Genomic DNA, 27201 nt, shown 5'->3' with positions numbered 1-27201 from the left:
AATCCGGGCCTGACTGGAATGTGGTGTACCGGATATCCAGGGGTCATCCGATAACTTCAGTATTCCCTGTCATGGGCTTCTGTTTGACAAACAAACCGCATTGCAAGAGTTTTCACTTCAGTTGCCCTAATTAAACGAAAACACCTGAAACAATGATTTGTATAGACCAGAGCTGGGCACTGTGACCCAAGTGATATGGGAACCTCTGATGGCCCTACCTGAGGGCTATTTATGATCTCAAGAGGGTGATGTCTGCCAGGAATTGGAGAGATGTGCTGTGACCAATGTCCTACAGTTCTCTAGGTTGCATTCACTCCAGGGCATGTTCAATAGTCTGAGAGTCCCTCTATAGGCTGTGTGTGTCCCGAATGTCTTGAACGATTGTGTGCTTTCCGAATAATCTCCAACTTAATAGTGCCACATACCTGGGAGTATACAAAAATTGATGGATGGAATACTTGAATTAATCTCAGTCACTGGTAACTACTTGGGCCGCATCCCAATCCTTTCGTTCGCACACCATGCCACCTCAATTTGGACTCAGCTATATGCAAATTAGTCTTCACCCTGCTCCGCCTGATCTGCCAAGCCAGGTCCTCCCTGAACCAGAACACAAGTAACCCAGGACCAGTTTTACCCTTGTTATGGGCTCATCAGCTGGGTATAGCTTGGTCCCACTGACACAGTGTGTACTGGACCCACATGTGTGCATACCCGTCCCACTCCGGTGGTGTAGCTAAGATGGCATGGTGTGCAAAATAACGATGGACTGGGATGCGGAGCAGTTACCATTTGGTGAGATAAAGTCAAGCATTCCGTTCATCACTTTTTGTATCCTTTAGAATGTCGCTTTAAGTGGCAAGGGTATGCCCAGACATGGGTCCCATACACACTGTGTCACTGGACCCAAGTTATACCTGGCTGATTAGCCCATAACAATGGCAAAGCTAGTCCTGGATTGTTTGTGTTCCAGTTTAGGGAGGACCTGGCTTGGCATTTCGGGATAGACTGTTCAGCAGGGTCAAGACTGAATTGCATATAGCTGGGTCTATACTGAGGTGCCAAGGTGTGCAAAATAACGATGGATTGGGATGAGTCACCGTGTAATTTACACATGGCTGAGATTAATTCAAGCAGTCCATCCATCACTTTTTGTATACATAGAAGGGAGGGCATTCACATGCTACACAGCGGTTCTGGATGAGAATATGGCTGTTTACAACACATGCAAATACATCGCAAGCCTAAACAACGCGGCAGTTACAACGATTGCGTTGTTACCAGGTGTACCAGTACATCGCAAGTCCTTACAATGACTTGCTCTAGAGGGTGCGCTATACTTAGGAATAGTATTATTTACTATTCCTACTCCAGTTTGTGCAGCAGCAGTGAAGGTATTGGATTGTATATCCAACACCAGCAAGACCCGTATAGAAAGTCGTTGAAATGTAATACTATGCGTGGTAACAACGTGGTCGTGGTAACAACCGCGTTGTAAATGTACCGCGTTGTGGAGACAGCGCTGTAAAGGCTGTTTCCCACTGGATGAAATTAATAAATGAATTTGTCCCCTTACTTGGTTTTAGAGACAGGCACACATTTTATTTCTTTTTTCTATTATCTCTCTTGCATCAATTCCTTTGTGATTGTAGTTATATGCTGAGAATTATATGGGTCCCTAGGCCAGATGTACATGGATGCTCACACCTCATCCAACTTGCTTGAACCACTAATGCATTGCTACTCTGTATATATGTCAAAACAGACTGGTTTGCAAGGCTCTACAGGTACTCAATTTCACAAATTGCAAATAAAAATTCAAAAATACAATACAAATTCTGAAAACTAAATAAACATTCCAGGAAAGAGGTAAGATCTCTATTATATTGACAGGTATGGTCAAGAATAAAGTCATATATCTAATTAAATATTCATAAATAGTGACAATTTACGTCACTAACAGACTTGGACTACAATGCTGTAAAAACTCCCCAGGCTTGTCCGCCACTAAGGGGCAAAACATAGACTCAATTGAACACCAACATGTTTTGATGCTGTACATAATTTCATACTCACTCATTACATATGCCTCACTAGTTAACAATATGTTCGGTCTCATTTTTATTTTGAGCACTCAGACATCCTAGTATGGGTTCAGTTGAGCTGTACAAAAACTAACTCAATGAAAAAATTGAAAATCCCCCAGAATCTCTAATTTTTCTGTAAGATGCGCACAGTAATGTCCTATTTTGTAATTTCTCTGTATTTCTCAACAATTCCCATGTTGCACAGGGTTCTGATGACCAACCTAGACTATTTGAAACAATTGTGGTGTGAGATTTTCTACAAAAAATGGATGTAACATTTTTCCAGCAAAAACCTTTCTTGTGGGAGATTTTTCCTCCATAAGAATAACATTTTAAATGTTTCTCGTTCCCCAAAACCCTACTTTTTGCAGTATTTTCAACATGCAACTTTTTTCCTTCCTGACCAGAGTTGTGAATTGGCAATTTATGAAAACGGGTTCGTGAAGTCGGTAACATCCAAGTTCACAAACTTCACCTTTTCATTTATATAAGCATATGATGATGACTAAATGAATAGTGCTGGTCTGATTTTGTTCATGCTACAGTCACATGGGGCAATTGTTGCTCCATAAACGACAATGATGACTGACTTTGCTCAATACAAGTGGGATCCGACACTGTAACAGGTGAAATAGCTCTTCCCTGCACCATAGAAATGCCATATGAAGAGGGTGGACTTGTGGGTGATCTGCCAATGTTGAATTCAGACAACTGACCTCCACAAACTTCTGCCTCTGAGGCTAGACTAAGTAATCCTGATCAAAGTGTCCTCCATTCACTGATCTGCTAAAACTGGGTGTGCTTTGAAAGAGGCCTAACAATGTCAAGGTCTAAATGTCAAGGGCTATACATTCACGCTTATGCGGTTTCTGACATGGTGGATCCATGGAGATCCACAGGCCTCTTTTCTTCACATAATTTTCAATTAGTGCGGAATCAGAAGTAAGATCCTCGCTGTGTGAATTCAGAAGGCACCACTTCAGGGTGGGCCAGTCACCCTCTGGGAGGTAAAGTCTACTTAGGAGGAATTTGTGACAATTAATTATTCAACAGTAACCTCCATGAGCACCATTCTAGTAAGCCATTAATTAGGCGACTTTTTTGGTACTGTGCCATTGAGAAATTGCAATGCAAATCTGCAAACGTTTCTCTCATGGACGTTGATTATCAAAATGTCAGGGGTAGCAGAAGTGACATCACATGGCATGTGACCCCCGCATGAAGGCACAGAAAGTGACATTACACAAACTTTGTCTTGGTGACATCACAATAAATGACATCACCTCCCCTTTGACCTACCCTGACGATGTCAGAAGAAGTGAAATCGCAAGGCATTTGGCCTGATGACATTACAAAAAGTGACATCATGTGACCATTGGACTCTATGAAATCTAAGGAAGCTGTATTGCATGACCTTTTGCTTGGTACTATCACAGGAAATGATGCATCTAACTTTTGGCTACTTACATCGCAGGCAGAGGCTGGAAAATCTCTATAGATACAAAAGAAGTACCCTGTAAACAGAAGAACTTCAAATCCTATTCGAAATGCAGCTACATACATTGTTTCAGGTAGTATCTTCAGATATATAATTAAATAATGTAGCATTGATTAAAAACCTATCAAATAATGTATAACAATGGAAAACATGTTAGTCAAGTTGAACTCAGCCATTCTCAATATCAAATAAATTTATAATAAAATGGAAAGGCTGATGGGCTCATAACATTCAAAACAAAATCACTTTATCATTTGTTTTAGAAACTGAGAGTACCTTGCAATTAAATCTCAGTCTTGAAATGTGGGTAACAGTACTATTTAATGCAGATTGAGTTCTCCCAGCAGCCTTCCTTTTCATGACAAGGTATACACGCCTCCAAACCTGTGGAGCCATTGAACCTTTCCAGGTTTTCTATCGTTAATTTCTTCTCCAGAAAACATGCACATCACTGGTACAGTACTTGTGTTGATCAATGATATGCTTGTTCGGCATCAGCATACGTTACCCGCAACAAACATCTTAGCTAAGAGCCAAAATGCCCAAAGGCATGAATGCTTGCTTTCCAAATGCAGATGTTACAGTCCGCATTTAAAAATGACTCCATTAATCACTGCTCCTAAAACTTTCCACATTTTCAAAACCATCACACACATACAGAGACAATGAATCATATGTGTGTAAATCAGTGTATAGTAAATGATACATAAGCTTCAGGAGGCTACAAGATGTAGGATTCACATGCCATCCACACTGGTGGCCACTTTTTAAGAGTGTTTGTTCTGGAGAAGCTCAGGATTCAGAACATAACTCAGTAGTTAGGGTTGACTTTAATAATAAGAATGTATTTCTACCCAAAGAAACCTTTCTTAGAAACATCAGGATAGAAAGACTGGGAAAAAAGGATAACTTTCTAACCTGTGCCATGCAGCTTGCAGCAAGCTCTTAGATGGCCGTTCATAGCTCACTATGCTAGATTACTAATTAAAACTTAGGCACTGCACAGGAACAACAGAATGTCTGTGACAAAAGTAGTAACCCACCAAGCTATCCACATAAAATATTTGATATGCATGGTACACGTTCTTTGCAAAAAGCATTTTAACCCTCTATACTTCCTTAGAAAAGTGAAAACTGTACTAGACGAAACTCCCATCTCTCTCCAGCAGGTACATTAGTAAATCACCAGTTAACTTGACACGTTTATTGTTGCCCAAAAACAGCTGAATATACAATTAACTTTGCAGTGCCTTTAAAGCTGCTGCACTAAAGAACTAAAATCGCCCCCACTAACAAAACCTGGCCCCATCCTTCCAGACTCCCAGGGAAACGCCGGCCCTTTGCCCGATGCCCAGTACGACCATTCTGGCTTTGGTGGTGTTCAAAACAGACAATATCTTGTTGGCTAGTCCACCAGCACTGACCGGGGTGCCCATGCTGTGGCTATACAGATGCAGTGTTCAACATAAAACAATGGCAATTAATGTGTTAGTCGCATAACCTAAACCATGGCTAGACCACTAGAAGAATTGAACGTGAAATGTGTGCTCTTTAACAATAATGTCTGAAGTTTTGAAGGGCATTTGAAAATGTTGTGTTAACTCCAAAAATAGATAATCTTATCTTACTTTACTTGTTGCTTCTGTTAGAGGTTTGCCCAGGGCCCGCAGCGCACAGGAGTCACAATCACCAGCACCACCACAAGGGGAGTCGGATAGTCAAGACTCTAGTTGAGTGAAGACTCTAGTCGAGTCGATGTGATGAGTTAGTCAGTCTCACTCTCACACAACCTCACCTCACCTGTCCCGCGGCCCATCTGAGGCCCGACCGTCCGACTCAGTCAGAGAGTGACAATTAAGTGAAGCAAGTCACTCATGGTCCCGAACTGGACTTGCGTTTGTTTCTACTCATTCACTCTAGACTATTGACACCTAGCACCCACGCAGCAAGCATGAGTCCGACTCGACTATGAGGCACGCTGTGTCAGCGCAGTGTTTTCTGCTGCTTGGGGATATGCCAATAACTTTTGATGTATTGTCATCATTAGTAATGCTTTCGCACTGCTGGATTGATAGCCCTGGGACCTGGTCGGCGGGTCCAATTACAGTGGTATACGTATCGCACCATGCACTATGTCCTCAGCTAGGGTAGTGGCAGCAGGTGAATGCTTGAACTCACACATATTCGCCTCTAGCTGCAGCATGTGTAGTCAGTCACTGTCCAATCATGCCCAGCTATGCTGTGCGCGCTTCGTGGTCATTCGCTCAGCTTCCTGGCCCAGGCCCGCAGCACAAGCATACAATGTATCAAATCTAGGACTACGTCAGCCTGCCCGCCCGGCTTGGGGCTCACTGTAGCAACGAGTAAGACTAGTTCCTTGCCCCACCCAGGCCCAGCTTGCAGGCAGAGCTTCAGCACAGCAATGAAATCAAGCGCTGCTCACACTGGTGCTGATTTTATGCCATCGAGGCACTTGCAGAGGCGGACAAAAAGCCAGTGGTCGCAAGCAAGGTGGCAGGGGTCACAACCGGTGGCTTAGGGGTCACAGATGTGACCAATGACGACCTCTAATTGACGCCCATGGTTTCTCTCCTACCCGTCGTGGACTTTTTAAAAAAGGCTGTCAGTCGCTGGTCGCTCTGCCGTGAACTGCAAACTGACCGGTTCTCAATCAGCTTGTACCAGCTTCCCATGCAAACAGACCCGGACTGGCCGTTGCGGGCACCGGGCAATCCCCCGGTGGGCCGCAAGGATGGGGGCTGGTTTTGGGCCCCCCGGGGGCCGATTTTATAGCTGCAAAATCGGCCCTGTAACAAAATCGGACGAAAATGTGGTCCTGGCAAAAAGCTCGGTCACCCCACCCCCTCTCCAAGGGGGGGGGGGGGGGGGGGGAGCACTTTGCCATGGCTGGTTTTCGTTCCTAGTCCGGCCCTGCATGCAAAATGAGGGCCAGGGGGAATCACACAAACAATCAGTGCATGGGCAGTTCGGGAAATTTGTGTGGCTATTCTTGGAAACGACTTGGGGGTTAGGTATCAATGGGGTAATCCGAAATTCTACCAGACCCAGGTCTTGGAAACAACACTGACTGCACGACCTGTCTGAATCGCCGGAAATGTGCATGTTTCTCAGGCTCACTTGAGAAGAAAATGTAGGCATTCTCGATAGGGAAAAGGGGTAAAAAGGAAAGAAAACAATCAAAGAGCAAATGCCTGATTTAGACTATGTAATAAAATGTAAAATCTTTTTCATGCATACTAAAACACATCGTGGAGAAAAACCCACAAGTAGAGTATCCGCTGGATTTACCACATTCTCCAGAATATGGAGGTTTTCCTTTGCTCATCTCTAAACCATGCAGTAAGAAATGGAGCTCGCTATCGCTGTAGGGACAATGAAGCTATATACGAAGAATTCATATTTAACCACATGCGTGCGGGGGTTATTTTTGCGCTACGCGGCTTTTTTGCAAAAGCCGCGTTACATGACGAGCTCAGCTCGTCATCAGCACACGACCACCTTGACTGATGACGAGCTGAGCTCGTCATCAGCATCGAAGGGGTTAAAGAGTGCCAGCACTCACACACGTATATCTTATTACATTACATTTATATTTGCAGTCATGCATTAAAAAGTTATTTGCAAGTCTCTTGTGCTCTTGGAGACAAAGATGGACTGCTAGGTCACAAAATATTGAGTTATTTAAAAATAGTGTGACACTGGCTGGAGAAATGTGAGCAGGTATTTGTCTGGAGAAGAAAATGCATCACAATGGAATGGCTGCTTCGCTGACATGCTGCAAGCGAACATTCCTTCAGCCAACCACCGTCCCTAAAACATGAAGTAACTAAGTGTCATCAAACTGGGGCAAGCCCAGTCTAAGCTCTTAACAGCAGTCAAGGGATGGCAAGACCCAGGGCATCACATATGACATCATCAAGGACATCATTTGTCCCTTATGATTAGGGACACTAGGCAGTCAGAGAAAGGGTATAGACAAGGAAGTGAGAAGTGAAGCCATGCCCCCAAGTTGTGAAACCATGTACCTAGAAAAACAGTAAACAGCAAACCAGCTTGGCACCAGAGGTTAACTGCAGACCGTCCTTTTTAGGTTTGGCTTTATACCACAGATGTAGACCTATTGTTAGCAAATACTATAAATATACATATAGTTAGTCTATTGACCTGCCTAGATGAGTATTTCTCTTTCTCCTCATGCTTTTGGCTATTTGATGTATCAATCCTCCCACTACCAAGTGCCTTCATTAGGATGCATGCTTGACAATTTAAGTTCTTCAAAATAAAATTTCACTCAATCATTACACAGTTGGTCACATTCAGCTCTTAAACTCCTCTATGCATAAAACAATCCTCTCTGTACGTTTTTGCCTGGCAGTGGCAGAAGCCAGACCTAATTTCTTTATGTGCACAGCAGCATTTGTTCATGCATGCATGTATGTGCATGCCTTAACTCAATAAAGGTAGACCTATTGATGTTTTAAAAGATTTCACAGGTTTCCAGCTAAAAAGAAGAGTGCCTCATTCCATAGCACTCAACAAACCTGGTAGACCTCATCTGGACACATCCTATCTGAACACATTAAAATGAGCTGACACCAAGCCAGAAAGACTGGCTTCAATTGCTGAAGTCAGGTTTCCATCTCAGTTGAAATCAGAGGTGCAGCAGAGAGAAATGAGGATTAGAAGGACTTTGTTAGGAAAATATGTGATTTGGTTCCAATTAAACATTTCTGTGTAACAATGGTGCATTGAAACGGTCATTAGGGTACATCAAGTGTACAAGCAAAACGCTTGTGTTGACACAGGGCCACACCATATTGATTCATTTTGTTTGTAAGAGTTTTGTATGAATGGACTGGAAGTCTGGAGTGGATGAGTTGTAAAATATGTATAGAGAGTGTATGTCGTTGTAATAGATTGTATTTAATTGTACATTTTGTATATGCACAAAAATGTTTATGATGATAAAAAAAAGCTAAAAAATAAATACGGACTAGTGGAACAAATAAATCAATAAACTAGTGACGTTATACTAAACAGACCGGTATGTTTTGTTCATATGGGTTCGAACGAAATCTAGAAAGTAAAATACAGTATTGGCATCTGTGCTGTCTATTACGCAGAGAGAAATGAGGCATGCACGCCCTTCACTTACCCAAGCATTCGTTGGCCTCGCGGCCGCTAGCCCGCTGCCATGGCCGGTCATAGTGGAAGGGCTTGCAGCGATCGCATTCTGGCCCTTCAGTGTTGTGCTTGCAGTCACAAACCAGCTTGCCCTCCTTTTCCTTGGAGCAGCGGGAAGCATGTCCATTGCACTTGCAGCGCCCACCCACCTGGAACTCGCCTACTGCGTAGTAGTAGGAAGAGAGGCCAGCTGCCTCATCCTCATCATTGTCGCGGCCTCCGAGCTCTCGGAATAAATGTGGCCGGCTGAAAATGACCCGGACGTCTGTGGCGGTCACCCAGTCCTGCAGCACGGGGCTGTTGTCAATGTCCTGGGCTGAGGGGCGCCCGTCAAGCGTGCTGAAGGCTATAAGCCCACCGGTCAAGGGGTATAGGTCCGTGTGGCCATCGGTGCAAAGGGCCTCTTGTTCATTTTGCTTGGTCACAGTGGCCTTGTGTGGCTTGCCATAGATCTTCCGGCACTGGGAGGAGTAGTACTGGTAGGGCACCCAGGTCTTTCCATAATCCATTGACTTGAAGATGGCTACGGACTCAGGCCGCGGCGAGCAGAATTGCAGGCTGACATAGGTGATCTCAAATTTCTTCCCCAATGACAGCGTGAGAGTAACATTGTGTGGCGAGTGGTGAAGGTTCTCAGATCGCCAGCAGGTCATGTTGGTGGCAGTGTTGAGGTCTGTGAGGTAAGAGGCTGGATGGGCCTTGCGGGGGTCGGCAGAGTCGCAGTAGCGGCTAGGTGGCCAGCCACATGTGCTGGAGACCTGCACCTCCTTACCAAACGCAGCGTTGACAAACTCAGGAATACAACGGCGGGGAGCCCCACCCTCCTCATAGCAGGGATCGGGGAGTGCCTGCTGCACAGCAAATGGGTTGGCTGCCCAGGTGACGGTGAGGATGCAGACCACAAGGATAAAATGTAGAATGTGCGAGGAATCCATCTTCGCCAGTCCTCAAAATGTACAGGTAGCCTCGCTCTATGTACCTGAGAAAAAAACAAAATGGAAACAAATCAGAACCACGATTTTTAGATATATTCAAGTCATCGTACAATAGAATGAGATACATTGTTATCAGGCAACTGAAATAGTTCCCTTTATTAACCCAATGATCCTTTTAAATCTAGAGCTATTGGTTCAGTCAACCTTTTAGCTGTATTTGGAACAGATATGGTTGTTTTTTAGAATTACTGTTGTTTTGACCTTATGTATGATCTCATATTCCTTTTTCACTGTGCTTGTATGTTTCCTGCTAGTTGAGACCATCTGGCAGGAGTAGGCATTTGGATTGGTCACTCAACCAAGTGGAATACTTACTTACACATCAACACGTCCGGTGGAATACCTAAGCACAACATATTCATCTTCCCTGAAACGAAAGCTAATGGCTATCAGTTTCGGGGCATTACCAAGTTTGGTCGAGCAACCTGCATGGAAGGATAAAGGCCCCAAAACATGTAGCTTATTTGGTGCAATAAGACAAGATTCACCTCATTTGTGTTTGCCCCTTCTTAAAATCTATCCAGGTTTCGCTACTAAAAAAAGCTTTTAACGACAGGGGCATTCAAACTTGCAGATCTGCCATCATTAACGGTCTGGGCACAACAGATCCTCGACTGACCTGTAAGATTATGACATTTCTGTCACTTTATGAAAAGATAACATGGCCCAGGGAAATATATACAACCAGCCTGGTTCCGTCCAACAATCCGTTGACTGTATCTAGATCCTAAGTTGCTGCATAAGTACTTTTTATATCAAAACTGATGTGATACCAATATCGTGGATAATTTTATGACATAGTAACATGGTCCGTTTTAGTTCGTTGTACATGATTTGAATTGTGTTTTTTAGGAAAAAAAATAGTTCAACGTCTTTTAAACATTTTAAATGACTGTAAATCGTCTGACTTTCATTCCTTTCACAGCATTGTTATTGTTTTTATTAACTTAAACAATAAAGCATTGAATTGAGAAAAAAAAAGCCGCACAGCTAAAGGTACATAACACAACCTGTGACCGACCACTACTAGTGAATAGCAGGATTTGGGGATTAGACAAGTTTGGTAAGAGTGAATGACGCTTTTTTTAGCATGTTCAAATCCTGTCTGACCTCCGACTGCCTTCCAGGTACAGAAAAAAATTGTTACTCAGATTTCTGGTGTAGGATTCACACAGGCACAGGCAAGTTTAAGGCACCAATGCGCAGTCGTAGCACACAGGCCTTCCATGGGAGTGGTGCAATGGATGCCCACATGGAGCATGATATAGTTCTTTTATACACTCAGAGATCCAGATCAAGGATTCCAAATGCGAAAAAGCTCCCAGAACATCCATCCATGACATCCAGACAAAAAGGCAACATCTAGAAAAGTCTCCAACACAAATGAGCAAGGATTTTTTATGGATGATGGCTTCCATCCTACCCTCAATAGCTTCAGACCCAGTGCAGTCTAGGAAATCCCACTCACACAGGTACAGATGTGGCTTCAGACCCAGACCAGCATTTCCCACCACCACACGCAGGGAAGACGCAATAGACTCCAGGGCCTTGTCAGAGCCAGCACTCCTCAGGTACAGACACCCTCCAAATGACTGTGGGCAACAATTGGCCACCCATGTTATCTTTTTTAAGATGTCACCGCTTGTGGTTTTCATAATGAGATCCTTCGGGGTGATGGAGATACTCCTGTGTACAACTTACCATTGAAGCCTTTTTCAACAGCATCCTTGAGCGGTTGCTATGGTTTCAGATATGCCACAGGTAACAATACCACCACAGTGCACCCAGTCCATGCAACCCCTGTTGCCATTTCAGAAGCTTCGCAGGGGTTATGGGGCTATGCAATACATAAGGCCAGCTTCCCCACCTCAACTGCTGGGCGCACACATCTGCTCCACATCTTGAATTCCATTAAGCCTCTATTATGGCCACGATCCTCAATCATCATACTATTTCCAGCCCAAAAGTTTAAATAGACTTTAGGGACTAAGTCGTCCATTTATCATCACACAAAGAGGGGAGAAAGCAGCCCCTCCATTATGGCCAGGTACAGCCTAGACCCCCTCCTCCCTTCTCAGTACCCAGATAGTAACAGGTTTACTACTAAAATGAATTTTTTGGTTTAGGGAGTCGTAAACCCCCCAGCCGTATTTATTAACATACATGTTTTTAAAAACAAAATGTATAAAGGTTCCTAAGCAGAAATTCATATTTTAAACACAAAATAGGCCATGAAAGTCTTTAACTTCCTTCGCGGTATTGTGTAGATTTGTCTGCATCTAACAACACCCAAAAAGGATTTGAATGCAGCGCTGCCCTTTAGTGCAGCTGTTTAGCCCACCTCCCTTCACCCCTGAAAAATGGTACGCTCCCCTCCAGAGCGCGAGGCTCGTATCTGCATTTATTATATTCACTACTTTGTCGCCGCCGTTTGGAGAGTTTAGCGAGGTAAAACGGGAGTGCGCGGCCGCCCTGCTCCTGTCCTGTGTGTGGTCATAGCTGACCGAGACCCCAGAGCCCTAGGGGTGCTTGTGGAGGGGCGAATGAGAGAGGCATTAATTTATTCCTAAAGCTCTTTGAGCCACGAAACGTCTGCAGCAGAGAAGAGGCCAACTGTGCAGGGGGAGACGTCTGAAACAACACGAGCAGGACCGCACAGCTAAATGTGTAGACTAGGAGGACATTGCCAAATGTCGAAACTAAGAGGAGGGAACAGAATATGTGAACTAGAACCACACGCTAAGCGTATGAACTCTGACCATACTGCTAAATATATGAGCTAGCAACACAGATCAACGTATGAACTAGGATTGTATGCACTAGGGAGCATATGCTAAATATATGAGCTAGGACCATACGGCTGACGCATGAACTAGGACGGCATAACTGAATGTATGAACTAGGACCACATGCTAAATATATGAGATAGGAACATACGAGTGACATATGAACTAGGACGGCATAACTGAATGTATGAACTAGGACCACATGCTAAATGTATGAGCGAGGACCATATGAGTGACGTATGAACCAGGATGGCATAAAGGATGTATGAACTAGGACCACATGCTAAATATGAGCGAGGACCATACGGCTGACGCATGAACTAGGACGGCATAACTGAATGTTTGAGCTAGGACCATATGCTAAATAAATGAGCTAGGAGCATATGGCTGATGTAGTGACTAGGATGGTATAACTGAATGTATGAGCTAGGACCGTGTGGCTGACGTATGAACTAGGATGGCATAACAATGTACGAACTAGGAACACATGCTAAATATATGAGCTACGACCACTCGGCTGAACACTTTAACTAGGACCACCTGGATACATGTATTGGGGATTTTATGATTATTTGAAATTGTATATGTCAATGAATTGGGTGATGTGTAATATTCCTGTAAGAATTTACCTCTTGGAAATATAGAATTTGATCTGATCTCATAAAAGTATTATTTAGGCCTGCATGGTTAAATGTAAAAACTAGGACCATATGTGTAAATATCTGAACTGCGATCACATAGATAAACTATTGAACAAGGAATGCCTGAATCTCTAAACGAGGACTAGGTGAGAGACAATGATTTCTTGACCGCCTGGCTGAAAGTATAACACAGGGCTATATGGATAAACATATGAACTAGGACCAGCTGCCCGAACGTACGAATCAGGGTGATGCCGCATAAAATCGAAACTTAAGAAACACATGGTGAAATGTCTACATTAGGATCACAGGACAGAATATGTGAACTAGGATCTCCATGCCTAAATGTATGAACTTGGATCATAGAGCTACAAATGTGAACTAAAACCACAAGACTAACCGCAAAATCTAAGATCACCCTGCTGAATGTCAACTAAAAGTAACACAGTGCCGAATGTCTGGACTAGGCCTTCAGAACTAAATATCTGAATGGCCACGACCAAATGTATATACTATTATTGGGTTTAATATACAAACTAGGACTACATGGCTGATTGTGTCAATTTTCACTACAGGTTTGGTTATAAAATAGATAGATACATTTTTATTTGCACAATCAATTAAAATCATGACAATTAATACATAAAATGAGCTTAAAAGCACTTTCCATTCTCTTTTAAAAAAGAAGTTCATATTAAAATTAAAATTATAAGAACCAAGGGCCAGATGTAGGTAAATGGCATTTACCGATTCGTAAATACAGAATTTTACCGATTCGGTATTTACAAATCGGTAAATGCCATGTAGGTAAATATTCAGTAACAATTACCGAATCGTTAAGATTCGGTAATTACCGAATCGGTATTTACCGATTCGGTAATTGCCATTGATTCAATCAATGGCAAATACCGAATCGGTAACTACCGATTCGGTAAAATTACCGAATAGTCAAGGGTGGCAGGGTGTCACTTTGACACCCAGCAGGGTGTCACTTTGACACCCTGTTGCACCCCTGATTCAAGCTTGTGTGCCATGTGACACACATACATACCCTTAGGGCATGTATGTGTGCCACATGGCACAGGTGTACATGCACAGATTTGCATGTACACAGGTATTCGTTATTTACCACCAACTAGTAGTTGGTGGTAAATAACGAATCCTTAAGGCCCTGTGGCACTGTTTTCAGTGCCACCTACATCTCAAATGTACTGATTCGGTAAATTTACCGAACCGCCAATTTACAGAATCTGTAAATTTACCGAATCGGTAATTTTTAAGGCCCCCTACATCTAAAACTCCAAAAACCGGTCGGTAACGGCCGAAATCGGCCGTTACCGACCGGTATTTGGCCACCTACATCTGGCCCCAAGACTTTAAAAATTATTGAACTTGATAGACCTGCAATTGGTTGAATGAGGACTGAGAAAACCTTCATATACCCTTGTACATACCAGCCAGAAGTACAGAGACTTGCCAAAACAAGTGACACCCTCATTCCCCCGGCACCAGCCAGATTTACACTAGACCACCACCAACTCCTCCTCCATTCCTCAGTTTATAATTACCACTTCCCCAGTTCTCAGTCCCTCGTCCTCTGTTAACACCCAACTTACGAATAAGTCCATAGGCTTAAGTCTGAAACAACACATGAACTCCTCAATGTGAAGCCTGCTGAAGACTCATCCCTGGGTTTAAGCCATTATGCACCGCCAAAAATTACTTATTACTGGTACTCAAGGAATCAAGGAGTTGAGGAGAGGTGAGAACAAATCCTTTGGGGGATCCGGTTGGGGTCGCCAAACACTGTTAATTGCTGCCATCAGTCAGCACTCTCTGAATCAAGGGCTGTGAAGAGGCGAGAACCATCTGCAGGGTGGAATCATTTTGTGGTCTGGCTGTCCCAGCAGGTTTGGTCATAAATGACGGTGAGACATATTTCAGGACATGAGCAAATCATTTCTTGCAATAACTGTTATATTTGTATGCTTGGAGAATCTTGGAAATTATGGATTGTAGGAATGTTTATTAAATATGTTGGTCATTCTGTAAATAAATAAGACCTGTAGAATTTTTTTCCCTACAACTTTTATTCCACAGTCTCAACAGTGCACAACCAAACATGGAAAAGATGGTACAAACAGCTACAAACTCATCTCCACCGGGTAGCGTTATATGTTATTGTCGCTATTAAGGAAGCTACTTTGTATACTTTTGGCTAGGTGGTTTATGTGGAACATTGTTGAAGAGTACAGATAGCATTGCAGTTTCTTTCTGTCCGAGACTATACATAACAGAAAGGATAAACAAAAACTATTTGAAATGAAAGATCCAGAAGTGCTCCTGTTCAAGAAGAACCAAATTTAGCAAGGAGAAGACAGAATTGTTTGGATAAAGGGCAGGGGACAATTATTCTTCGGGTCTTGATGTACTCTCCCTATCAAGGGCATGGTCTCCTGGCTGTGGGAGACACAGTATGCTGCTCTGAGTTGGTTTATTTAACTCCTTCGATGCTGATGGCGGAACCGCTCCGTCATCAGCCGTGGTAGCGCTGTGCTGATGACGGAGCGGTTCCGTCATGGCCCGCTCGCTGCGCCTGCGCGGCACGCATTCCGCGCCTGCGCTGGGCGTTTCATTGAGCGGGCGGGGCCATGACGGAACCACTCCGTCGTGAGCACAGCTCAACCGAGGCTGGTAACAGAGAGGTTCCGTCACCAGCATGGGCGCGCCGCGCGGCCTCCCCACCCCCTTAGCGCTGCGGCAGAATAGCCGCCGCAGCGAAGGTGTTAAGATTAACTACAACTTTATGTTTCCACAAAACTATAATAAAAATAGATACATGGGGGTATTTTGGCTGGCCCTCTTTAACCACTGGTCTGTCGAAGCGTAATTTACATTTTGACTCAGCTATCCACTGCAAACATCATGGGCAATGGGCCATCCTGCTCTTCCATTGGCTAGCTTGCACTGTGCGTGACGGCGTTTTTGCCTAATCAAATCTGTACAGCCATCTGATAAGAAGTGCACTTCCATGCCCAGGGTGGTGTACCTGGGCTATCCCATTTTTTTTGTATATATTGAATATGTTTGCACACAAAAAGAAATATAGCATTGGCAAAGCCAATGGGTTTTGCCCATGATATCCATTTGCTTAGCCAGTGCTTTTTACCTTTAATTTGCTGGTGCCTGTTTGCATGCAAGCCTGATGGCCACCTCGAAAGCATTTTTCATAAAGGAAAAGTAGAATCATTCAAATATATCCACCGTTTATGTACACACATAGCAGTCATTGTTTAATTACTTTTCTTTTATTTTAAGAAATATATTTGCAACATGCCTGTCATGCATACAAAGGCTAGACTTTCTCATGAGGCAAAATACAAAGTAATTCAAAGATGGCAGTCATGCATACCCATCCAGTGGCCATCTTTTTACTTTAATTTTAATATATCTTTCCAAGGTGGCAGACGGCCATCTTGGAATGGTAAATAAAATAAAAAAGTTATGCACGGGATGCCACGCCATGTTGCAGAAGCAAGCAACTGGATAGCAGTGGGCAGCTCACAAAAAAGGAACAAAACAAATTGGAGCTGGGGGCAGTTGAAAGCATTAGGAGGGGAGTGTGGAGGTAAGGAAATGGCCGAAAGTGAGCCATCTGACAGCAGGAGCGCAGCTTCAGGGACGACGCAAAAAACAAGAAGGAACAAAAAACTAAAATTGAAGAGATCCTTAAAGAAAGCGAGGCATGTGATGCATACCTTGAATTGCTGAAAGCCAAATACAAAATAAAAATAAAAATCCTTTCAAGTAGGATACAAGTCAAACAATCTCTCACCTGCAGGTAAAGAACAAATGATCCTCGGGTGGAACAAACACAAGAATAGGAAACAAATCCATTGAATAAGAAGCAGAATATTGAGACTGACAACAAAGCTATTCAATCCTGGCAAGGGATTGACCCTCGGGCTGTCCTGCTATTCAGGTTTTGGTGGCCTGGGAACCTCAAGCAGAGTTATCTGAATGGGCCAGTGAGATTAATGCACCGTGCTGGACTTTCTGTCATGGTAGAGTTCACGGTCATTGAAGCCACTACCACATGAATAGGACACTTTACCCCGCCCACTTTTACTCTGCCCACTTTTATTCTGCGTGCCGTTACCCTGTAGTTTTTACACCACAAAATCTTTTACAACATAGTGCTTTACAATCCATTACAATACATTCCCCATTACAATGCAATTTACTATTCTAACTCCACGGGGACTTTACTTTGGGGAAGGCGTAATAGTTTGCGGTGTAAAGCCCTGCGTTATAAAAGATTTTGCAGTGTAAAAAATGAGGGGTAATGGCATGCGAAGTAACGCATGCGGGGTAAAGGATGTTTCCCCTACCACATACAGAGATATATAACTGGGTCACTGAAGTCAGTCCCCACTGCAAGGGATATACCTGTAGGCCAATTAATTTCCCAATGAAAGGTATATATCCATATGAAGTAGTGTGGCTCAATGGTTAGAGGCGGCAGACCCGAGAGCAGAGGACGGCCCGGGACCAGGGTTCGATTCCCGGCGCGGCAGGTTTCTGGGCCAGGGTCAGCGGACTCGATAATTCACTCGCCTCGGTGCCCACTCTGATCAGCGATCACACTCGGCAACTCTGGGCATTAGCTTGCCTCATCTTCACTAACGGCCCCACCAGACCGCCTGGGATGCCTGGTCTCACCCTGGAGATACCCATTAAGGGACCATCTCTCAGGGAAGCCAGGAAGGGTTTCGCAGCGGTCGAAGCGCCTTGGGACCCTACGGGTAAGTAGTGCGCTATATAAATGCCTATACATTTACATACATTTACATTACATATGAAGGGTATTCATTCACATGAAGGGTATATATGCTTATGATGGGTATATATTCACATGAAGGGTATATATCCTTGATGGGTATATATTCACATGAAGGGTATATATCCTTATGATGGGTATATATCCTTATGATGGGTATGTATCCCCCTCAGGGCGGCCGCTGTGCAGTGAAAGTGTATATATCCGGGTTATAACTGGCTTGGGCATGATATTACTGTCTCTATAATGATCAACACCATTGGACAATAACTTATCTGTAAGCGTTTATACCCCATACCCTCTGGCGCGGAACATGACGTCACTGGCCCGCTTCTACGTCAGTCTTACACTTGTCAATGACCTTGAGGTAATGCAGCAGGCTTCTCTCTTGGTAGTTCATGCCCAGTCTGTGCTGAATTCGCTCCATTCCCCGTCGCTAAAGGTAAAAGGGCTGCTGCTGGGAGGGGGCGGGGGTCTCCTGTCCCCTCGCTCGGTGCCTGCGCTCTCCGAGGACTCCTTGCCTTATTTGGCGCGAGTTGGCCTGCGCCCCTCCCGTCACCCCCCGCCCGCCGCGCTCACACTCCAGGCCTGATTTATGGCGTGTTTACTTTCTCTGCGGGCTGAGAGGGCCGAAGCGCCAGAGTCACTCAGGAGAGGCTGACAGGGCTCGGGGTGAGTTATGATGATGATGGGGCTGGGGTAGGAGGAGGGGGGAGGAGAGCTGGTGCAGCACCGCAGACGAGGATGGGAGAGGAGAGGTGTATGGAAGGCAAGGACGGCAGAACGGGAGGACGTGGGAAGACGACGAAGGACGGACAGAAGGGGAGATACAAACGAGGGACGAAGCAGGCCAGAGGATTCAGAGAGAAAGGAGAAAGTGATGGGTGAAAAGAGAATTCATGGGAGAGAAAGAAGAAATGGAGAGAGAAAGGGTGGGGAAGAAGAGGAGCAGCGACGAGCAAAAGTAAGCGAAAAGGGAGGAGATGAAACGAAATAATGGAAGGAGAGGAAGGAAACGGAAGGTGTAAGGGGAAGTGACGGGTTGACAGTTGAGGTGTACAAAGAATTGAGAGAAATGAAGAGTGGACGGGAAGAGAGGTAGAGGAAATGCATGGAAAAAGGAAGACAGTGGTTATGTGACTAGAAAAATGGGAAGAGAAAGCAGGAAACAGGATAAGAAAAAGTATGGGGAAATAGGAAGCGAAATGGTGGGGAGAGACTTACAGGTATGATGGCAGCAGAGAAAAGGAATGCTGTGAGCGTAGAACAAAGGGACAAGGAGTGAAAGTCAAGGGATCAGGAGGAGAAACGATGTGGGAAAGCAAAATAATAAAAATATGGGATAGATGGTGAGAGAGAAAGAGAAAAGACGTGGGCATAAGAAAAAGGATGTGGAAAGTGGACAATAAAGAAAGGTGGAGATGACGCAAAGTGGTGAACATAGGAATGAGGGGAAGAGATGAAGATTAATACAGGAAGCTAATGTTCGTAAATGGAACAGAGGCAGTGGGTAGAAAGGTGGAGAAGACAGAGATACAGAAAAGATGGCGAGACAGGGGAAGGGGTCGGATAGCCATGGAGGGCGGTAACAAAGAAAAAAGGGAAGACAAAAAGAAAGGGATGGACGAAGAAAGGAAAAGATAGAGAGAAAGATAAACCATGAACAGAGGAAGGGAGAATAAAATCAAGAGTTCGGGGAGAAACCGTGAATGGCAGGGAAAAATAACCAATTAATATGGGCAGGTGAGGAAAGATAGGATGAAATGAAGTGAGTCAAAAAGGAGTGTAATACGGAAAAAAAAATGGGAAGCGGGAGGACGCAAATCTAAAATGGAAGAAAACTGGGGTGTAGGCTGCTGGAGAGAGAATGAGAGACAGAACAGGGAGAGACAAAGTGAATAAGTGAATTGAGAGAGAAAGATAAGGAGCAAGAGGGGGAGTGTGAGAAGAAAAAGACAAAGTAACAGGTCAAGAGAGAGCATGAGACAAACAAGGGAGATATGGGGGTGAAAGAATTGTTAGAAAGTAAGGCAAAAAAAGGTGGAGAGCAAGGGGCTCAGGTCAGAATGAGTAACGGCCTAGGATAGGAGGGAGAGTAGAAAATAAAGGGTTAAAGTAATGCTGTACGATGAGAATACTGACTGGCGGATGCGAGATCATGAGTTGGAGAATAAGGAAAAATGAAGAGAAAATGAAGACAATGAGATGGCCGCCATTCTAAATAGACTCCCAACGATATACTGGGGTCTCAGATATATATGGTGTCTCCATTTTACCAGTCAGTCTGGGTCATCAGGCCCAGTATGAGGAACAGCAATGTCGAACCCGGAATTGCCAACTCTCATTTCGCCTGTTTTCATCGATTCCTGTCCGAGTTCTTGCTTCAGCAGGCGGAAAATGTGTACAGAAACATTCGACTCTACCAGATGCATTCCTCCACCTGGGGAAACGTGGAATTGCGTGAGATGTGGACTCCAAAGCTATATAAACCTATTTGACTTGGAATGGGCCCAAAAAACCCTAAAGACACCTGGTGATAGAAGAAGTCACTCAGATCCGTACATAATGTCTGGAGCGAAACTGCAGATCAACTCAGTTGCGTCACTGGCAGATATAGGCTTTCAGATGAGGATTCTGGAGCCAACACCAAGCTCAGCCTCGCCTGTAGATTTCGGGCCAGTAAAGTTCCGTCATAAGGTCCTATCTATCCAAACTCGTCACCGTCTTAGCTGTACTAAAAATATAAGATGCTCAATCTCCAAACAGTTGAAGTGCCTTGAATCAAAATCCCTTGGGAAAAGCACACTTCTTTGTTGGAGCGACTTTTCATGAAATACTCTACCACTTGAGATCAGAACCGTACCGAGAGGATGTGGCACAAAGGCCAGAGCGGTCAACTATGGGGCTGGGATCCGGGTACGAGTCTCGGCATTGGGGCAACATTCTGTGATTCTGGCCAAATCACAATCTCCCAGTGCCCATGGACAGCACTTGGATTCCCTCACGGGTGATAAGCCGCAATATATAAATCAAAAAACTTAAACTTAACCTCTAACCTTCAGGAATCTTCTACTTTTACCTCAACGAAGACACACACACTGGTCCCTCTTCCTAAATAGATCATTTTTCCTTCAGTTACCATGTTGCTCAATATTTTTTTTTACTGTTTGTTGTAAATAATTTTCGTTTCTGATCGGTTTTATCTGAAGCGCACCAACATCCTCTGTAGAGCAGGCAAGCTGCATAAATATATTAAATAAACCACATTTCAAAGACTGGTGTAGAAACCACTCGGGTCCTGCCAGAAGACATTTTTGCTGTTAGTACCTGAACATGCGAAGTTGCATTGTCCTTGCCATCAAACCATGGAGTTCACAAACAGAACTCCAGGCCTGGCATTGGGCCACTGTAAATCCTGCTGATTGCCCCACCACAGCAGACACACAAATCCAAAAATCACAAACTTAAGGCTCGAGTCAAAGAAAGTAAAAAAAAAGCAGTTACACGCTTTAAGGGGCTCAAGGTTACACTAACATACTAGACTAAGCAATGTGGTTAACTAAGATAGTCTCATACATTCAAAAATGTATCCAGCTTGGAGGTGGAGACAATGACCTGGCCAAACACATCCATAAAAGTTGCTGGTGGTTCAGAGGTACAGTATGTACATGTTCTAATTTACTGGGTTTCTTTACTCGACCAGCCTCAGATGAGCCCCAGCCTCCTTTAGCAAGCCATTTATTCACACTGGCCTGGCTAGAATAAACCTTGGACATCTTTACACAAGGAAAGTCTCCAATCCTACCTCAGATTATGCCTTTTCCCTGACCATAACTTGCTCCAGGCCATTAGAAAGAGGTTACAAAAGACCTTGAATCACTGATTATGCGAACAGATTTTAAAAAGATAAATAAAGAACATAACCTGTCTTCTGTCGACACGGTATGGCGGACCCTAGAATGCAAGATGAAAGTGGACATGCACATGCGGTTTATTCTTGAAAAAGGCAATTGACTAAAAGAAATCCTGAGTTTATTGAAAGGGAGAATTGGCAACCTCATCAAAATGCTGCAAGCGCTTTGGAGTCTGGAAAAAAATACCGCAGTGCCAAAAAGGCGGTGAACAACTCAGCGTCAGTCTCACAGCCCTTTCATGATGACCTGAGGCTAAGAGAGCTATGTGCCAAAGGCCTTGCAGCACAAGGATGCCATCTACTGCTATTGGAAATACACATTAAGGGTGGCACTCACAAACTAGTGTTCACCTGTACTGATGTAAAAACCACAGTTGATGGACAGAATGTAGAACAATGTCATACATTCACCCCAGTACAGAGATCTGGGCCTAAATCCATCGTTTTTTTGCACTCCACACCAGTTCAGACATTGGATTTAAGCCCAGATCTCTGTACTGGGTGAATGTATGACATTGTTCTGCATTCTGTCCATCAACTGTGGTTTTGTGCACCTGTACTGATGTACCAACAGAGATAACGGAGCAATGTTACTAAATTAAATTACTGACAAATTCTGTTCCCTCTTTGAAGCTAAAACAGCCCAGTATATGGGCCATTGCTCATTAACCCAGCCAACAACAAACCCAGTCACACCTTCTGACTTACAAATAATTGTAAATATGTCGTCTTCATGAATCCATCAAATCCATATTCAATTCTCATAAAAATTCATTGTGGATATCTTAAATATCTATCTGGATATTACGATTTGGTGGCTCCACATCTTCCCTTAGGGGTTTACATCCTTTGGAGAAATAATCACTCTCCTCCTGGAGTAAATTCTACAACCCTCCTAATCTAACTTCCTGATATGGATGACAGGAGGCTGTTATCAGAATTTCGTTGGCAAAACTGTCATACGACATAAATGCTGTGTCCTAAATATTGTTTACAAAAATATCTTGCTACTGGGTATAGCATTTATATTATGAATTGAAATGGGTTGAGCATTTTGCAAATTCTATTTTGAACGTAATATTTTTGTCAATCAATAGCTTGTCCACAACATTCTTTTATCATACCTCCCTGGAAGCCTAGTTTGTCCTTTCTAGCCAGGTGTTGGACTTGGCCCGCGAGTCTCCCTGCCTGGAGACCCAGTGTGCTGGCTCTGGCCCAGCCTTGCCCCCCTGCCTGCCTCCAGCCCTGCTGGAGCCCTGTCCTGTCCTCCAGTGCTGGGGAGCACTGAGGACTTCTTTCATGCAGCCTGAGAGCGCTGCTCTCTGCCCTTCAGCGCTGGGAGCGTGGAGATCGCCTGCCTAGCGCTTGGAGAGCGCTGGATTTTACCCCTAGCGCCTGGGAGCGCTTTTTGCTGCTGTTTAGCGCTTACGAGCGCTTATTTGTGCCTGCAGCGCTTGGGAGCGCTGTGGTCTGCAGAGGCCGGTGCCCACCCGGCATCCGATCGTCCCGTGTGGCGAGTTGACAGCGCGGGTGCCACCCCGCTTATTGCTGTGGTGTTGTGCCGATTTATTGATCTACGAGGGAGCCCACTCCTCGGATCATCTGGGAGCCCGCCTGCCTGCCTAAAACGGGCCGCCGCGCTGCCCGCGACGACCCGGAAGTGTTCCGGCCGGCCGGCCAATCAGAGCGCGGCCCCGGGAGAAGTAACCGGAAGTCCCGCCTCGCCGCCGGGAGAGAGAAGAGCCCAGCAGCGAGGAGAACGGAGATAAGGTGCCGGCAAGGCTCCGCCGCCCAGGAGAGCCCCGGGACCAGCGGGAGAGACCCGCCTCCGCTGGAGAGCCCAGCGCGAACCCGGTAGGTGCCTGCAGAGGAGGGGGGAGCGTCGGGACACATTGCCGGTGTCCGCCCCGCCCCCTCTCTGTAGCGCGACCACGCGCCTTAGTGTTTTGAGCCTGAGGGCTCGGGGGCATTGTGTGTTGAAGAGCCCAGAGAGGCTCCAACGACCAGCACATTCCTTGTTTGGCGAGCCCGAGAGGCTCTTGAGGAGCATTTGTCCTTACCCCGGGTCCCCAAAGAGAGGGACCCCACAGCCCAGCAAGGCTGCACCATTGGCTTGGAGTCCAGAGAGGCTCCAGCCTGCCTTTTGCTTTACGAGCCCTGAGAGGCTCGAGTGCCCCCCCCCCTTGTCTGAGAGCCTGAGAGAGGCTCTGAGGGGATCATTTCTTGTCTGGGAGTCCAGTGAGGCTACGCAGTGCCACAGTGGTGGTTCTTTGAGCCCAGAGAGGCTCCAACTTTGTGCCAACTTTCCCTGCTCCAGTTGCCCAGCACTTTGTGGGCAACTGCCACGTTTAGGCCCTGACATTGGGACACCGGGACAGTCACAGGTGGTGACTGGTGAGTTTGGGGAAATTGTTATTGATTCTGCACCTCTGAATGTATTGATTATGCGTCATGTGCCTTTACACCTCTGAATGTTACGGCATCATGTGTTTTGCTTACACCTCTGAATGGGTAGATTATTCATCATGTGTTCTCTTTGTCCTTTTACACCTCTGAATGTTACGACATCATGTGTGTTGCTTTTGCACCCCTACAGGTAGTGTGACGTGTAGGTGGTTGTTTTCTCCCTAGTACAGGTGGTGCTAGAGAGGTCCTGTGTCCAGTGGTTACTGGTTGTATGTTCTACCTTTATATTGTGTGCTAAAGTGCTATTACTGAAGGTATTGCTGAAGTGCTGAAAGTGTTGCTTACAAAGTGCTATTACCCGTGACAGTGATCCAAGTGGTCCTGTCCTGTACAAATATCCCTTGTAAATTCCGCCCGTGCCTGTTGGCACAGTGTAATAAGATGTGTGTTTTATCTGATGTATATTTATTATAATACAAAGGCTATTTTTCTATAACCTTGTGTGGAGTGTTTTCTTTGTGGTGGGCCTTGGGTGTTGTTGCTGGGGTGCATGCGCAAATACTTAACTTACATCACCTCCAAGTTTAGCCTTGACTGCTCGCGCCACGTTACCTAGAGGGCGAGTGGGGGTTGCCTTGGCGTGTGACTCCCTTGCCCTGACACTTAGAAATGGCGATCCCTGACTGACCTCGACGCGAGTCTTTGGCCGGCCGGGGTCCCGTTTCTAACACCAGGGTTGCTAACAGATGGGCCACCAAGAAGGTGTTTGGTGCTGTTTAGAATTTCAAGGCTTGCTTATTGTCTTATTGTCCATGCTGTGTTCAGCTCTACCCATAACACTGAAACTGTGCTGGTCCTCCTGTGTGATAAGCGGTCAGAGTTCTTCAAAACATATTCTTGGCTCGCGTTGACCCAACCTGCCTTATAGTGTTTCCTTGCCATCTAGGATCAGCAGCAAGGATGCTTCACTGAACAATGATTTGTTTCATTTCCTTCCGTATGAAGAGATCTCAGATATTAAATATGACGAGGATGTTGACAAAGGACCAATTGCTTCTCTGGAAGCCACACACCATGCAGAATCCTGAAAGTCTCGGTCCCCCCTCGTCTGCTTACAAAGCTACTTGTGGACTAACTTTCAAAGTGCTCCCCAGATCTTTTTTTGTGGTTGTGCCCGGCATGGCACTTCATCGCAGAAACCTGCACATGCTAACCAGCCGTGACATGTTGCACGCCTTTGCTAATACTAATAAAGGCATCTCCAGCAGAATTGCGCTGTATGTTAAGATGTGTTTGCTCTTCTTTCACTATGGAAGCTGATGCCCCATTTGACAAATTAGACAATAGGTTGGGCAGCCTTATCCCTCGTGAGAACCCATTACAGAATAACAACAGTGGGAGAGGGCTTCCTTTATTAACCCTTAGTTGAGAAGTACTGTTTTTTTCTGAAAGTAATGCCAAGAACTGGTGACAGAACCCCCAACTTTTCTTTGAGTAGCTGTGATTGCCCTCTCCAGTCTCTTCAGTGCAGAGGCCAACTCTCAGAGTCCCGTGGATGCCTAAGAGGGTGTTCTACTCCTGTGGGGCAGATAACACCAGAATATGCACCCAGATCACTGCATTTCTCTCTTGCTATTTCAGATGCGAGGAGGGGTTAAAGTACAATTTCACCATGAATACTTTCCTAGATTTTTCCCTTTTGGTCTATTTAAGAATGGTGTGGCATGATTGTTATTTTTCTCAGAGTGCTGGTTTGGTATGGGGTTCTGTTTATTTGTTCAGCATGGGACCCTGTTGAGACATGAGCATAACATTTTTCTTAGTTACTGTGCATGACCAGCAAAAATTGTACCACAAATGACTCAATGATCATTTCTCCTAGGTGTCTGGGCTACCTTGGACTTGGGCTAGGAGAGAGGTTTAGTGCCTGAAAAGCTAATTGTGTAGAAGGGCATTCCTATCATTTTTTCCATGTGTGGCCAAGTATCAGGTTGCGTGTGCTACCTGTCTAACCACCCTACCTTCTTGAACTTAAGACCTCATAAAAAACACATGGACTTACGTAGTCCATGGTGGTCAGTGTTGAGGTAAAGGATGAAAGGTGATAAACTCCCATTAAGGATGATTCTCACAATTAACATGTTGTTGGGGAATGAGGCTTTAGCGTCATTTATCTGAAGGCCTCTGTTGCAAGAAAAGCCCAAGATACCTCCCCTTTTTGAGAGAACAGTGGTATTGTGCTGTATTCTAAACCGAGTGCTTATAGCTTCACTGTGTTGGATTCTTCCACACTTTAGTTTTGCCTTCATCCTTTAGTAGATTCCTGAACTACATTCTGAAGTCTCCATTTGTTTCTCTTTAATTCTCTGTTATATCTCTTCAGACTTTAAATTACCTCAGTCTATCAGGTTGGAAATGATCTAGACCGATTCGGACTTTACTTGGACTGTGATCAGGGTCTTTGGCTAGGAGTACCTCCCGGAGCCTACAACGCATCCTTCTTTTGAGAGAGGATCTCATAGCCCCGGCCTCCTGCAGACCTGGAGTCTTCCCTTACTGTTGCTGCATGCAATGTTCTCTCCATCTGTCTCTGCCAAACACCCTGCTTCTTCTGTTTATATATATTTTACTGTTGCCTCACAAGTATCCACAGTTTAATTTCTGACAGTAGGATACCAGCGGCGACTCCTCCACAATGGCAGAGAAGCTTCGCCCCACTCGTTTTATTTTGCATTTACCGGCTCTGAGGCAGCTTGTGCAGGGAGGGGCGGGGCATTGGAGGAGGGAAGAGGAGTGCTTTTGCACTTCCTATATGTACATATGTGCTTGG

At 44.9% G+C, this 27201-nt stretch overlaps 1 protein-coding gene across 1 annotated transcript in view; it reads right to left on the bottom strand.

Annotated features, from left to right (window-relative positions):
- The window catches only part of LOC147685369 (netrin-3), a 197818-nt gene that overhangs the window by 131462 nt on the left and 39155 nt on the right, over positions 1-27201 (bottom strand). Inside the window, exon 2 of the mRNA XM_086941291.1 lies at positions 8762-9769. Within this exon, the coding sequence (XP_086797417.1) occupies positions 8762-9725 (964 nt within the window). The 5' untranslated portion in view covers positions 9726-9769. The remainder of the gene's footprint in view (positions 1-8761; positions 9770-27201) is intronic.

The sequence above is a fragment of the Lissotriton vulgaris genome, chromosome 10 (genome assembly GCF_964263255.1).
Source record: "Lissotriton vulgaris chromosome 10, aLisVul1.2, whole genome shotgun sequence".
NCBI lineage: Eukaryota > Metazoa > Chordata > Amphibia > Caudata > Salamandridae > Lissotriton > Lissotriton vulgaris.
The sequence above is the reverse complement of the archived record's forward strand: the minus strand, read 5'-3'. Positions and strand labels throughout refer to the sequence as shown.